Source organism: Phoxinus phoxinus, assembly GCF_949152265.1.
Source record: "Phoxinus phoxinus genome assembly, chromosome: 3".
In the NCBI taxonomy this organism is placed as follows: domain Eukaryota; kingdom Metazoa; phylum Chordata; class Actinopteri; order Cypriniformes; family Leuciscidae; genus Phoxinus; species Phoxinus phoxinus.
The window spans coordinates 45,723,752-45,738,497 of NC_136878.1; the positions used below are offsets into that span (position 1 = coordinate 45,723,752).

Consider the following 14,746-nt stretch of genomic DNA (forward strand, 5'->3'; position numbering starts at 1 on the left):
TAAAATGTGTCGGTCTGAAGTCGCTTCATTATTCATAGGTGTGGTTTGGGCGTAACGTGAAATAAACCAATCAGAGCGTCCTCTCACACTCCCTTTAAGAGCCGGCGCGCTTGTTCCACGGCGGATTGCTATTATAACGGCGGGTTTGCCGGCGCACGCCGAGCGGTTCACAGCCGAGGAGACGACGTTCTCGTCAGGGCCGTAAAACACAGAGAAGTGACAATGTATGAGGATGATGGAGAAACACACACAGATTAGCTTCGGTTAAACAGGCGTATAATAATTTGGGTAAATGTGTAATCTAGATTTATGCCTATTTTTTCACATCTTCACGGACACAACAATGATTTCCCTCGTGTGTTAATATGTTTCCTTGTAATAATGTATGATTTGCAAAAAATGAAAACTGCTGCGTCTGTTTAGATTAGAGAATCAAAGTGTGTGTGTGTTGTTCACACGCTACATAATGGCCAAGCACGCGCCCTTAAAATACCATATGACTAACGCGCGGCGCCGCTGACTTTAGACTGGGTTTTTCCTGGTCAGTGGCGGAATTATTTTCTCAATCTGCTAAATATCACCAGGGAACGTTTGCGCCGGAACAGTATAGACTATACTGACTATAGGCAGTAGAATATCTGTTGGGGAGCATCACAATAAAGTAGGGGTGTAGCAGAAGACAGAAGTCACGGTTCGGTACATACCTCGGTTTTGGGGTCATGGTTCGATACAAGTTCAGGTTTAAAATCGGTAGAATGTCGTAAGTGGACCATCAAAATAAAGTGTAACCCTCAAATATGATCATGGCTAAAGAATGTTAGTTTGCTGCATTTTGTCCTTAAAAACACAGTTTTACACCGCCCGGACAATATGTGACCCTGGATCACAAAACCAGTCTCGAGTCGCACGGGTATATCTGTGGCAATAGCCAACTATACATTGTATAGGTCGAAATTATTGATTTTTCTTTTATGCTAAAAATCATGAGGATATTAAGATCATGTTCCATGAAGATATTTTGTAAATTTCCTACCGTAAATATATAAAACATTTATTTTTGTGGTTTATTTTAAATGCGATTTTCCTCAATGTTTTGATTTTTTTGCACCCTTCTAATAGATGCATCTCGACCAAATATTGTCCTAACAAACCATACACCAATGGAAAACTTATTTATTCAGCTTTCATGTGATGTAAGATCTCTTTTTTTGTTGTTAAATTTACCCATAAGACTGGTTTTGTGGTCCAGGGTCACATATAGTGTATTCACAATAGCAAGTAAAGAAGTTCTCGTTGAAATGAAGAGCTAGAGGACAATCTCCGCTGCTTGCTGTGGCTCTTACCTATACAGGCTGTCGGGCTCCAGGCACTTGAAGACGAGAGAGTAGATGATACTGTGAGGATGTTCTCCGCTTCGCCGTCCTGCAACCACACACGAGGAGCCCAGACCCGAGAAGAGATCGTCCATGAGGCTTAGCACCTCTCCTGGAAAACACAGAGCGACGTTCACGTTAATATAGGACTAGTTCATCCAACCCCCCAAAAAATTACAGTTCAGCACTCACTCTAAAGTAATTCAGGGGACCGGTTACCACAACTTAATTACCATAATCCAAATACAGAAGAAGCCGCAGAAACAAGCGTTAGAATCATTGCTTATGCACATATCAAAATAACACAATCATTAAATATTGAACATCAAAACTGCCTAATGTTCCTGAATGAATGTCGACCCAGGACGAGTTACGGGACTGTGAAGCTTTAGGAGTGTTGATGGACTCGATTTACTCCAACTGTGTTTTGATATATTTTGATATATTACAAATATTTTATCAGCTTTCTGTTCAAAATTTTGCTTCACTTTCACAAACTTACCCACATTTAAGTGTTGATAAAAAAGAATGCATGAAGCTAGAATAATTTTTTTTAAAGCAGTGTCTGTTCTTTCTTTTAATATAATGCATGTTCAGATATTTATACAATAAAATTTTCACACTTGAGCCATGGATTTTTTTGTGAAAATGATATAATATGCTGGCGGTGGCTGGCAACTTAAAAAAATAAGAAAAAAAAAACACTGGTGGGGAAAGAGTTAATAGTGACCACAGCCAAAAAAAGGGTGTGTGATCTGTGAAAAATCAGATCTTGATATTTTCTAGAATTTTATATTTTTATTCTATTGATAATGATAATAAGACAATATTTTTCTTAGTGTGCTGTGACCATGGCAAGTTTAGGCCGGCCGTGAACTGTGACCAGTGACCAGTGTTATTGTAGTATCATTGATATACTATTATGTTTTTTAATTAATATTTGAATATACATGGATTAGTGTCTGATTTAATTTTAAGAAACAAGAAGTGTGAATATTCTCCCCCCAAAAAATTGCCTACGTTTTTGAAAATCACTAAATAAAAATCATAAAGTATGACAACGTTATTTTTTTTGATTATCTGTCCCTAATCCTGCAGGAAATCAAAGCATTACATACATTAGAAAGGAAAAGACATGCATGTAGTCATTTTTTATTAATATTTGAATTAGTGTCTGATTTAATTTTAATTTTAAGAAACAAGAAGTGTGAATATTCTCCCAAAAAAAAATGCCTACGTTTTTGAAAATCACTCAATAAAAAGTAGGACAATGTTAAATTTTGATGATCTGTCCCTACAATCCTGCAGGAAATCAAAGCATTACATACATTAGAAAGGAAAAGACATGCATTTAGTGCATGACATTTTCCTGCAAATACCAGTTTCCAGAAAATATTCAAGTCAGCTTTTAGGAAAATAATACACAGTTGCTAAACCCAGTTCCCAGCACGACCTAAGAGGCAACGCTGACTAGAAAAGAGCAAGCAGTAAAAACAACATCTGACACCTCCAGTTTTAGCAACTCTGGAGCTAGACGAACATGCGTCGCAGGCTCACATCAGTTCTCAACACGTTCCAAAATACATATCAAAACGGCAGAACGTGTCTGGGCTGTGCGTCCCGAGGGAACCGTAAAAAATGGGCAAGGTCTAGAAAAGGGGGACTGAACGAACCAATGATTTAGCCATTTTCCCAGAAAGCACATTGTATATAAGGGAAGCTTCCCGCTCACATTCCAACACCTCAAGAGTGCCCAAGCCAAGACGTCTTTTTATAAGGTCTCAAAACCCATTGCTTTCACTTTGTGGCCCCCATGTTCTGTATAATTTGCAAACTTGACATTCATGAAATGGAAAACAATGGCATGGCAACTCCACACATGACCGCAAAAAGATCCGTGTTGAATAATCCCAGTGATGGAATGCCCCGAAATTCATGCATAGTTTCCTCTCGTCCAGGAGGCCCACGCTGCTCATGTTCAACATGATACAATGTTTCTCCTACGCTTCGCTTGAAGCCGACCATCAAAACAAAGCATAGGAAATATTCCAGTGTGGCAAATGCCAAAAGGTCGAGGGAGGTCGTAATGACAGGGAAATATAGACGGCTGTAGGGCTGCAACCCGAAAAAATAAACGTATTTAACACCATAAGGGAAAAACAAACACAACATTAGCATAAAACATGTTGCAAAATTTTAGACTACATGCCTTAACTGAGATCAGTGAAGCCAGAAATAATCTGGAGCACTCGTACATAAACATTTCAAAGTATTCTCTGGAAGCAAATATTATTTTGATAATTGATTAACTGGTTATTAATTCCATTTTGTCCTTAATGTTGTATGTAGGCGATGCTAAACATTACATGCAAAAGAGGGTAACACTTTATTTTAAGGTGTCCTTGTTACAGTGTAGTTAAACATTCAAGTACTGAATAATATGAATTGATAACATGTACTTGTGACATGGAATACAACGCCTTGAAATCCCCACAAAGTTGGACATCCCCGGACCGGAACTCATATTGTCATTAACTTCTTGTTGCGACGAACACAAGGGATATATTCACCTCAGAGAGGAAGGTACTTTGATTATATTTCATGTTGTGTTTTTATTAATATTGATTTCTCACAACTTGTGTGTTTTTCTGGGCGAGTCGGAGTGACTGCAGCTCATGAACGCATACAGAAGATCAACGGCCGAAATCAGGATTTTCCTTCAATAATATATTAGATTTTGGTTCGTTTTTCACCAAACCCTGTGATATACCCCCAGAACACTTGCAATATACGACACTTGTCACATGGAATCAAAAAGCTTGATGCTGATATTTTATTTTGCTATTCATTATATTGAAGAGTGGGACGTAAAACATTTTCTTTTGTGGTATGAAGACGAAAGAAGGGCGTATGGCATTAGAACAACACCAGGGAGAGTAAATTATGACTTGGGTGAAATATTTCTTTAAGACCATTTAGTTTTGGCCATTTTACCAGTCAAATGACAGCTATAGTAACAGCACCCAAACTAAATAATTTGGTTCCACTTTATTTCGATAGTCCACTTTAGACATTCTACTAACTATAAGTAACTTTGCAACTACATGTCAACTAACTCTCATTAGAGTATTGGTAGACTGTAGAAGACTGTTAGGTTAGGGTTAGGGTTAGGGTTTGGGTTAGGATAATAAGCAGACTTGTAGTTGCCAAGTTACTTATAGCCAGTATAATATCTGTTAATGAACCATCAAAATAAAGTGTTAGCAGATATTAAGCAGACAGTCTACTAATACTCTAGTGACTGCTAGTTGACATGTAGTTGCAAAGTTACTTATAGTTAGTAGAAGGTCGAAAGTGGACCAATAAAGTGTCCAATCGAAATAAAGTATTACCAATAATTATCTGTGTGACTTCAACTACTCAATTAAGACACTAAAAATAATTAACAACAAAAAAGTGTCAGATTTGTGAAACTATATGCCAATCTATTGAGTGATATGTAACTTGATTTACTTTATCTGTTTTCCCTCGCTCTATTGTATTTCTTACTTTATTTGTACATACTGTCTTCCTTTATTGTATTTATGCTGTCATCCACTGCCACTTCAATTATCTTTATATGTGTAATTTGGTTGTTCATCAGCAAAATAAATAAATAAATAAAAAAGACAGATACTTCAGTGGGACATTGCCATGCATGAAGTCACAAGAACGTCAAGTCAGATAACATAAGTATTTTAAAATGCCAGGTATTTTCAGTGGGCACCATATGGAGGACGGCTTGTGTCAAACCTCCTGATACCTGCCCACATCGCATCCAGCAACATGCGAGCCATGCAAGTTTGATGTCCACGCACCCGAGCCCACGGGATCCGCGAGAGCTGTGTGCAGTGAACGGAAGAGTAGTGGCAGCGAGGTTTATATGCCGAACACGTGCGTCGAAGACCTGAGATTTACATTGAGAAAAAACTCAATGTCAGATCTCCTATAGCAGATTCTCAGAACGGTAATCGTTCCACTGTATAAACACAAGTCGTGTCAGACATAGCACGGGCGTCTCAGTCCTACAGTAATTTGTCCGGGTCTTGAGTACGAAAGCAGATGTGGCTGATCGTTTGGGACGTGGGCATAGATTTCCTTTCTGTTGACTTCTTTTTTACTGTTTTTCCCCTTTAGGATTGTTGGAGTATGTGATAATTACTAGCAAACCCCTGAAACAGCCCACGGGTGGCCGCTTTCCTGATTCCCAGTCACGGACTGGCCCATTGATTTATTCTGATTATCAAAACATACAAAGATAGCGTTTCCAGCCAAACCTCATGCAGAAACATCAAACATCAAACTGAGTTTTCTTTCCCCCGGCCTTCTGTCGTACCTATCAAAGCCTCCACTTTCCCTTCTCTCTCGACTCGAAGCTGTCAGGGGGCCTGCGAAATCTGGCTCCGCTCGTGCATTCCTTGCATATTTGTGTCAATGTGAGGGAAATGGAGCGAGGGCCAGGCGGCGTAATATAGATAGTCAATCTTAAGCACTTCTTGACCTCTTGTCACTGCTAATAGAGCGAGGAAACAAACTGAACAGGTCACGCATGGTGTCGCCGACTGCCTTGATTTCATATTTAACGTGCACTCTAAAAAATGCTGGGTTGTTTCAACCCAATTTTGGGTCAAATATGGACAAACCCAGCCGTTGGGTTACATTTTTAAATTACACTTTTAACCCAACGTTTAGGGTTTGTCCATATTTGACCCAAAATTGGGTTGAAACAACCCAGCATTTTTTAGAGTGTGATTTTAAAACGGCATGCAAGGCAGTGATTTTAAATGGAAGTGATTTGTAGTGTTATTTTGGTAACACTTTGCAATAAGGTTCATTCGTTAACATTAGTTAATGTATTTACTACACTCTAAAAAATGCTGGGTTGTTTCAACCCAATTTTGGGTCAAATATGGACAAACCCAGCCGTTGGGTTACATTTTTTAATTACATTTTTAACCCAACGTTTGGGTTTGTCCATATTTGACCCAAAATTGGGTTGAAACAACCCAGCATTTTTTAGAGTGTGATTTTAAAACGGCATGCAATGCGGTGATTTTAAATGGAAGTGATTTGTAGTGTTATTTTGGTAACACTTTGCAATAAGGTTCATTCGTTAACATTAGTTAATGTATTTACTACACTCTAAAAAATGCTGGGTTGTTTCAACCCAATTTTCGGTCAAATAAGGACAAACCCAGCCGTTGGGTTAAATTTTTTAATTACATTTTTAACCCAACGTTTGGGTTTGTCCATATTTGACCCAAAATTGGGTTGAAACAACCCAGCATTTTTTAGAGTGCATTAACTAGCAATGAGCAATTACGGTAATCTTTGTCAATGTTAGTTAATAATCATTGTTTGTTCATGTTAGTTCACAGTGAACTAACTAATGTTAACAAAAACAACCTTTGATTTAAATAAAATATTAGTAAATGTTGAAATGAATATTAACTAAGATTACACTCTAAAAAATGCTGGGTTGTTTCAACCCATTTTTGGGTCAAATTAGGACAAACCCAGCCTTTGGGTTACATTTATAAATTAAATTTTTAACCCAACGTTTGGGTTTGTCCATATTTGACCCAAAATTGGGTTGAAACAACCCAGCATTTTTTAGAGTGTATTTACTACACTCTAAAAAAGAGTGTAGTCAATACATAAAACAGCATAAAACATTTTATGCTGTAGAAGTATTATTCATTCTTAGTTCATGTAAGCTAAGGTAGTTAAAACATTAGTTAATGTATTTACTAACATGAACATGAACAATGAGCAATAGATTTGTTACGGTAATCTTTATCAATGTTATAGTTGATAAAAATCCAGCCGTTCAGAGTGCATTAACTAATGTTAACAAAAACAACCTTTGATTTAAATAAAATATTAGTAAATGTTGAAATTAATATTAACTAAGATTAATATATGCTGTAGAAGTATTGTTCATTCTTAGTTCTAAGGTAGGGTTAAGGTTAAATAATAAGGTTAATAAGGTAAGGTTAAATAATGTTAACTAATGATCCAAGTGTTACCGTTATTTTAGTATAACCTATACTATTATAGTTTTTGTTAATATTTTGTATTATATTCTATTTTTATACATTTAGCTAATCTCGGCACATGCTGGGAAGAAGCTCCGGCTTGTGTGAATGGCATCGCAACGCAACGCTTTCGGTACAATTAACGTTTAACGCAAAACAGGTGTCCTCTTCTGGGTGCAGGGGTTCAAACAAACGGAACATAACTGCAGATATGTTCCATAAATTCTTCCCAAGTCTCCATATAATTCAGGCCAGGGCCACACATACGGTAAAATCATAACAGCTCGTGTTTATACAATTTAAGAGCCCGAAGACAGAGCCGGCTGCTCTTGAACAAAGACCACGGTTTTTGTGTTGTTGTTTTTCTTCTTCTTTTCTAAACCAAATATGAGTACATGTCCGGTGTAGTTCTGCTAGATTTATACAACAATTCCTGCCAAGATTGCAGTTGTACTGAGTGTACTGTAGTAGTATCATATGATTTGTGTTTTCATTTATATTTCCCTAGTTGAATGCACATTAAAGCCTTGTTTGTGCTTGCTCAAGCACTTTTACTTTTTTAACATGCAGTTTGAATCTTATATTCTTAAAAGTCATGTCATGGAATCAAACTGCAATTAAACATTGTAAAATGCACTTAATAAATAACAATGAAATGAAAACAAATTAAAACCCTAATGCGTTTTATTAAATGTGTATGTTTATAAGGTTATGCTTGAGGCTGTTCAGACAATACAAAAATACTAGATTTGTAGAGCTTCCCAGTGTTTTTCAGTGTTGTTAATGCACTTTTATAGGTTTCGTTAATATATATATACAAGAAATTCAAGAAAATAAAAAATATCCCCACAAAGACTATGCATAAGAAATGCTTATATCGCTTGTTTTTGCTTCCCCAGTGGTGGGGAAAGAGTTAATGACGATAACCCATCCAAAACTCACTGTCATGATGTTGCTATGTGGTTGCTAAGGTGTTGCTAGGGTGCTCTGGGTTGTTGCTTGGATGTCCATACAATAAACTGATTAAAAATGAATCACGTTCAAAAGCAAACGTGAGAAAAACGCTTGAGCGCTTCACATCGCGAGTGCAATGCTGTACCAGGTGAGCTTCCCAGCAAGTTTACTACATAAGTAGTACATAAAAGACAGACATATGGAGCTGATTATCTGATGCAAACATTAAAATATATTAGTTTACAAATCATGCACTATGATAAAAGTGTTTTGAGCTTGTAACACGAAAATAAGTCGTTTATTAACAGATAATCTACCCATGTATTCATGATTTGTGTGAAAGGGAGTACATGTTGTTGGTGTTTTACTGGATATAGGCCTAGTGTTAATTTCTCCTGCAATCTGCAGTGCAATATTTGCATAGGAACATTTTTGCAGTCCCAATGATAATTCAAAAAGCATGAAACTGCAATTATCAACCATGTAAATAGTCTAAACAGAATAGCTGTTGATCAGGATTGACACTTTCAGCATCGTTTAACACAATAGAATATGAAAAAAAACATATTTTGAACATATTTTCCGTTATATTTACATGCACATGTTTGAGACTGATGGCCGACACACTCCACATAAGGATTTTGTGGTACAGTATTGAACTTCATGCAACAATTCCCGGCCCTGCAAGCCAGCAAAGACACATTTGACCTTCTGTGATCTTTTCCAGGGCTTTGTGTGCTCCACATATGAGCATGTGCATCTTTCTCTCTGTATTCATAGCCAAACCGATACCCCAGCTGTGCTCGAGTACAGCCTGGCAGGACAGACATTACCTCAGCTAACCCCTGTTGGTGAACACGCTCTCCTTGCCAGGGGTTCGGCAGGCAGGAACACCATGTCCATGCGAGCGTCTGCTTTCATTCATTACAGCCGAGGAGGCATAACTTTATCACCCGGCTGCGAGAACTGCGAGTACACTGCTACACATGCTATATCTGAGGTGTCTGTATGAATCAGTGCTGTGTCAGCAACAGCTGCTTACAGTGTGTTAACACTGAGAATCACAAGGAGAGACAAAAGTGTGAGATAAACTAGTGAAGAAATCATGTCGGAGATTAATGCACGTAAGCTTTGTCGAGTCAGAATCAAGCAAGAAGACATCAATTGTGAAGTGACTACAGCAACAAACACATTCAGAAGAGATGCACTGTATAATGACTCATTATTGAAAAGATTGTTGCTGAAACCTCGTATCTACATATTTCGTTTCATTTCATTTATATATTTTTCATAAATCATGCATGTCTGTCTGCGGGTTTTGTAAATATTTATCCAATGAAAAGTATTAACTTTATCCCAGGTTTCCATGTTTTCACTGTTATACGGTAGGGGGCGCTATAGGCCTTATTCGCAAACACCGGAAGTAGCTAACCGCGGCCATATTGTTGACATGACATCTGTCCTGCCCGTAGCCGCACGCAGATTTTAGTTGAGGGGAGCCGTAGCCGAATGGCTTCATCTCGTCGGTATCAAGAGAAGATAAGCTTGATTGGCGTGGACCCATATCAAATAGACCCAATAGCCTTAAGTAAAGATTCGTCCTTATTGCCAGCCGTAACTTATCCGGATATTTATTCAGAGCTGCCAACTCTCACGCATTCACCGTGAAGCACACTTTTCACACGCTCTCACGCCACACATCCATTTTCTCACGCACAGAAAAATCGTGACGCAAAGAGGACACGGAGACCGACAGACTAGACAGAACAGTTACTTATGATCTAAAAAATCTCAGCTCTCGGGTTCTGTCACTTTTATTACGAAATTCAAACAATAAATACCGTTTTGGCGCTTGTAAATGTGACGCAACAGATCCCTAGCGGCACGTGAACCGATCATCTCTAACGTTAGCTAGTAAATAAACACAAATGAACAATGTTGAAAGATACAGTACAACTTACCGAAATGTATATTCCTCATACATAGGCTAATATCGACCAATCAATTAAACAAACAAAGGGGTCAATAAAACAGCTGGAGAACAATTATGTCACAGAACATTTAGCCTACCTCAGGAAAGCCATTTGATGACCATAATTTGGATAGAAAAAAAGAGCTATAGAGAGTATTTTGCTAAATATGTGTAGGCCTACTTTATTACATATTATATTTTTACTTATATCATTAAAGTTATTATAATAATAAAAAAAAACGCATATCTCTCTCTGTATGTTTACAGCATTAGGTGAGTTGTTTTTTTCTTGAGAAAAATGAATGCCTATCTTGTGTAGCCTACCTAATATTTATCCAAATGAGTCAATATTAAATCAAGCCACAAGTCTCTCCTGCGCTGGCTCACTCCTCTCTCTCCTTCCCTTCACGTTTTCTGACAGTCGGTATCGCATAAAAACAAACTTCTTGTTGCTGTTGTTAGAACAGCAGTGTATTACACAGCGATAATAGCCTACCATGGATAATACCGACGCTGCCTCGCTTGTCAATTGACAGACTGACAGTTGCCGTGGGTTCTATGTCAACAACATGGCCGCCGCGAACATTGGTGACGTAGATCGAATAAGAACTATTACGCATCTTCTGAAAGATTACTGGATCTCCTGATCAAAAGAAATGTGAAGAAAAAGCAGAAACAAATAATAGCATATATAATCATATGCAAATCATCAACATTAATTAGCATATAAATCAAAACTGCCTATATGTTCCTGAATGAAATGTCGACACAGGACGAGTTACAGGACTGTGAAGCTTTAGGAGTGTTGATGGACTCGATTTACTGTGTTTATCTGAGTTTTGATCATCGGGATGTAGTCTTTGACGAAACACGATTTCCTCCAAATGTTGCTTTTTTACTATGACTTACCCACATTCAAGTGTTGATCAAAAAATAATGCACTTAGCATTAAGCATGACTCACATAATAAACTTCACAACCTGTAAGTTGATGAAAGATTAATGCGATGCTTTTTCTGCCTCAGATACGGCTGTTTTAATGATGGACAACACATGTATGTCCAAAACTCTCTGAAATTCACTGGTCAAAAAACTAACAAATACATTGTTTTTCAATTTCCTGAAAAGTAGCGTTTTTGGAGATACAAGGTTTATCTCACAATTTTGAGGGGTTTTTTTTCCTCTCAGAATTGAACATTTATAACAAAACTAAAAAAAAAGGTCTCACATTTTAGACTTTTCCCCCTCAGAATTTCACATTTAAATCTTCACAATACAGAATTTATTTCTTGCCATTCTGAGTTTATATCTCACAATTTATAGTTTTAGCTTTCAGTTACTTGGTCAAATGAATTGAGTTGCAACTCAATGACATGGCAGCATCAGTTCTCAACTGAAAATCACTGTAGATATATGTGTAGGCTTTGTAAATAACATTAGATAACAACAGGATATAGCTCAGAAAACTAAGTTCTATAATTCTGACGTTGCATAAACCCAACAAATCATATTACAGCTTGCATGTTTAAATGTTGAACTGCGACTACAAAAAAAAGTATACTTTATTAGTGCCTAAAGGAACACCTTTTTTGGAAATAGGCTCATTTCCCAACTCCCCTTGAGTTGCACAGTTTTACCATTTTCGAATCCATTCAGCCGAACTCCAAGTCTGGCGGTAGCACTTTTAGCATAGCTTAGCATAGATCATTGAATCTGATTAGACCGTTAGCATCTCTCTCAAAAAAATTACCAAAGAGTTTCGATATTTTTCCTATTTAAAACTTTACTGTAGTTACATTGTGTACTAAGACCGACAGAAAGTAAAAAGTTGTGATTTTCTAGGCCAATATGACTAGGAACTATCCTCTCATTCCTGCGTAATAATCCAGGAACTGCTGCCGTACAGCAGCGCAATGATATTACACACTTAGTGCCGGACACGTTGGAAGTTTCAGAGCTGGGGACTATTTTCAGGCGCTACGTAATATCATTGCGCTGCTGGTACGGCAGCAGTTCCTTGATTATTACGCAAGAATGAGAGTATCGCAAACTTTTAATTTTCTCTTGGTCTTACTGCACGATGTAACTACAGAAGAGTCAAGTTTTAAATAGGAAAAATATCGAAACTCTTTGGTCATTTTTTTGAGAGAGATGCTAACGGTCTAATCAGATTCAATGATCTATGCTAAGCTATGCTAAAAGTGCTACCGCCAGACCCGGAGATCGGCTGAATGGATTCGAAAACGGTAAAACTCAACTGTTTAACTCTATGGGAGCTGGGAAATGAGCCTATTTCCAAAAAAAGTGAAGTGTTCCTTTAACATGTTTATAATAGGGATGATATTTGCACAAGACAAAATAATAAATGCATAGTTCTGTCATGAAACTCTAGATGGCGCAGGCTGATGGGATCATTAACGCAAGCTGATGATATTTACACCGTTAACTGCTTGTCAGAAGTTAATGTTACATCTGCAGCCAATGAGCTGCTCAACATTTAAATGCATTATAGTTAACATTCACTATAGCAGTTTGCAGCGCGCTTTCAGAGTTCGTCTGAAGCCCTCCCCCTTCCCCAACTCCACCTGCATGGATCTGATATAGCCAATTGATATATGTTTTTTGTGCAGCACAGTAGCCTATGTTTTATACTCACAGAAAATGATCTGCATATGTATTCGCAGTAGCAAGTTCCCGTACTTGCTCTGCAGCATCAGCAATAATCTACAACAACAGCAATAATAAAATGTAGATCTATTCCGCCTAGACCAAATACATTAACATTGACACATGTCATAAAAATCATGATAGAACTGTATTTACACAAATTATCCTGGTCAAGGTTTACAGTCTTGGTATCCAATCTAATCACGAGTTGCCTCTTGAAAATCAATGACAGTTTGTAGTCTTTTGTCATAGTTTGTCGGCAAAAAAGTCTCAGAAGAAAAACATATTTGGTTGTTTTGCATTCACTAGACATTTAAGTTCTCAACCACAATGGTTCCACCCAACTGAGGCCTCATCCACACTACTGCGTTTTAGTTTAGAAACGGAGAATTAAAACGAATACGATCTCCATCCACACCAGCGTTTTAGCTGCGTATTAGAATTGATCTCCGTCCACATTAAACGACTGTAAACGCGGTTCACGTGACCATTCACCAACACTGGGCATGTGCGTGCCGGTGTAAACAGGCGCATGTAGGCAGTTGTAAGATTGTAAAATGCATTATTTACTTGCACAACATCTGCTAGCAAAGACATCAACGTCAGTAACGCTTGTAATTCGTTATCCATGTTGCGGTCACTAACGTTACGTAGTCCAGGCTGGTTTTGTACGTTTTCTTCCCGGGGACGGGTCATGTGACGGGTGACTGACGAATCAGGGAAGGATACGCCATGACTGATGACACCCAATCATAGAGCCGAGCGTGAGCCTCTGCGTCATCGTTTCTAAAGTCTCCGTTTTGACCATCTTCACTAAACGCCGTCCGGAGATTCAAAATGCAAAACGGGGTCGGCAGCGTTTCTAAACTTCTCTGTTTTAGGTCTTCGTTTTTGCCGTTGTAGTCTGGACGAGAGGTGCAAACATAGCAAAAGGTCTCCGTTTCTGAACGAAAACGCAGTAGTGTGGACGGGGCCTGATGGACTCGTAAGTGTGTGACAAGCAGTCATTGATGCTCAACACATCATACTATGAAGCAAGGATGTGTAAACTTACCCACAGCGTTGCGTTTTTCAGTATTACTTGCTTATTTTCACTCTGTGCCAAAAGAGTGGAGAGTCTTGAGAGTATAAATGTGATTTAGATTTGACTCTTTCAGTTGAGGAGTTACAGTTTGACAGTTTTTTGGGTGTGTCCTAACAAAACAATGATTGCAACATAGGTTACACACGCTTTGTGTAAAACAGTGCAATGGCAGTGCCAACCTCAGTCAGTTTGGATTTAAAAAAGATGGAGGCGGGAAGTACAGAGATGCATGAACTGCCTTATTACAGCATGTGAGGTCTCTCCGAGGCATCCGAGTCTGCGCGGGAGTACCTGCGATCTTCCCAGGATTCTGTTAAGTGCCTGGTACCTATCAGACGGGTCTGCCGATATAAACAGGAACCGCGAACAGCCGGTTGAGATTAGCAGAGACATTCTATTACTGGAGAAACATATTGCGTGATGTTGAGTTAACACAGCGATTAAAACCTTGTCGCAGATGTTAGGTGACCTCTTGCTCGAGTGAGCAGGGATGAAGCAAATCATGCTGAACTGAAGGAGAGAGGCTGGAATAAGCATTTTTCTCATTTATCCGCTCCATCCCATGATGGGAGTTATTCAAGTCATTTAAAGCATCTGGACTCATGCATCTTCCTCCTGTT

At 38.3% G+C, this 14,746-nt stretch overlaps 1 protein-coding gene across 2 annotated transcripts in view; it reads right to left on the reverse strand.

Moving 5' to 3' along the window:
- The window catches only part of astn2 (astrotactin 2), a 506,843-nt gene that overhangs the window by 28,066 nt on the left and 464,031 nt on the right, over positions 1–14,746 (reverse strand). For both annotated transcript variants that reach the window (XM_079606411.1, XM_079606410.1), the window contains one exon: positions 1,344–1,485. In XM_079606411.1, coding sequence (XP_079462537.1) covers positions 1,344–1,485 — 142 coding nt within the window. The remainder of the gene's footprint in view (positions 1–1,343; positions 1,486–14,746) is intronic.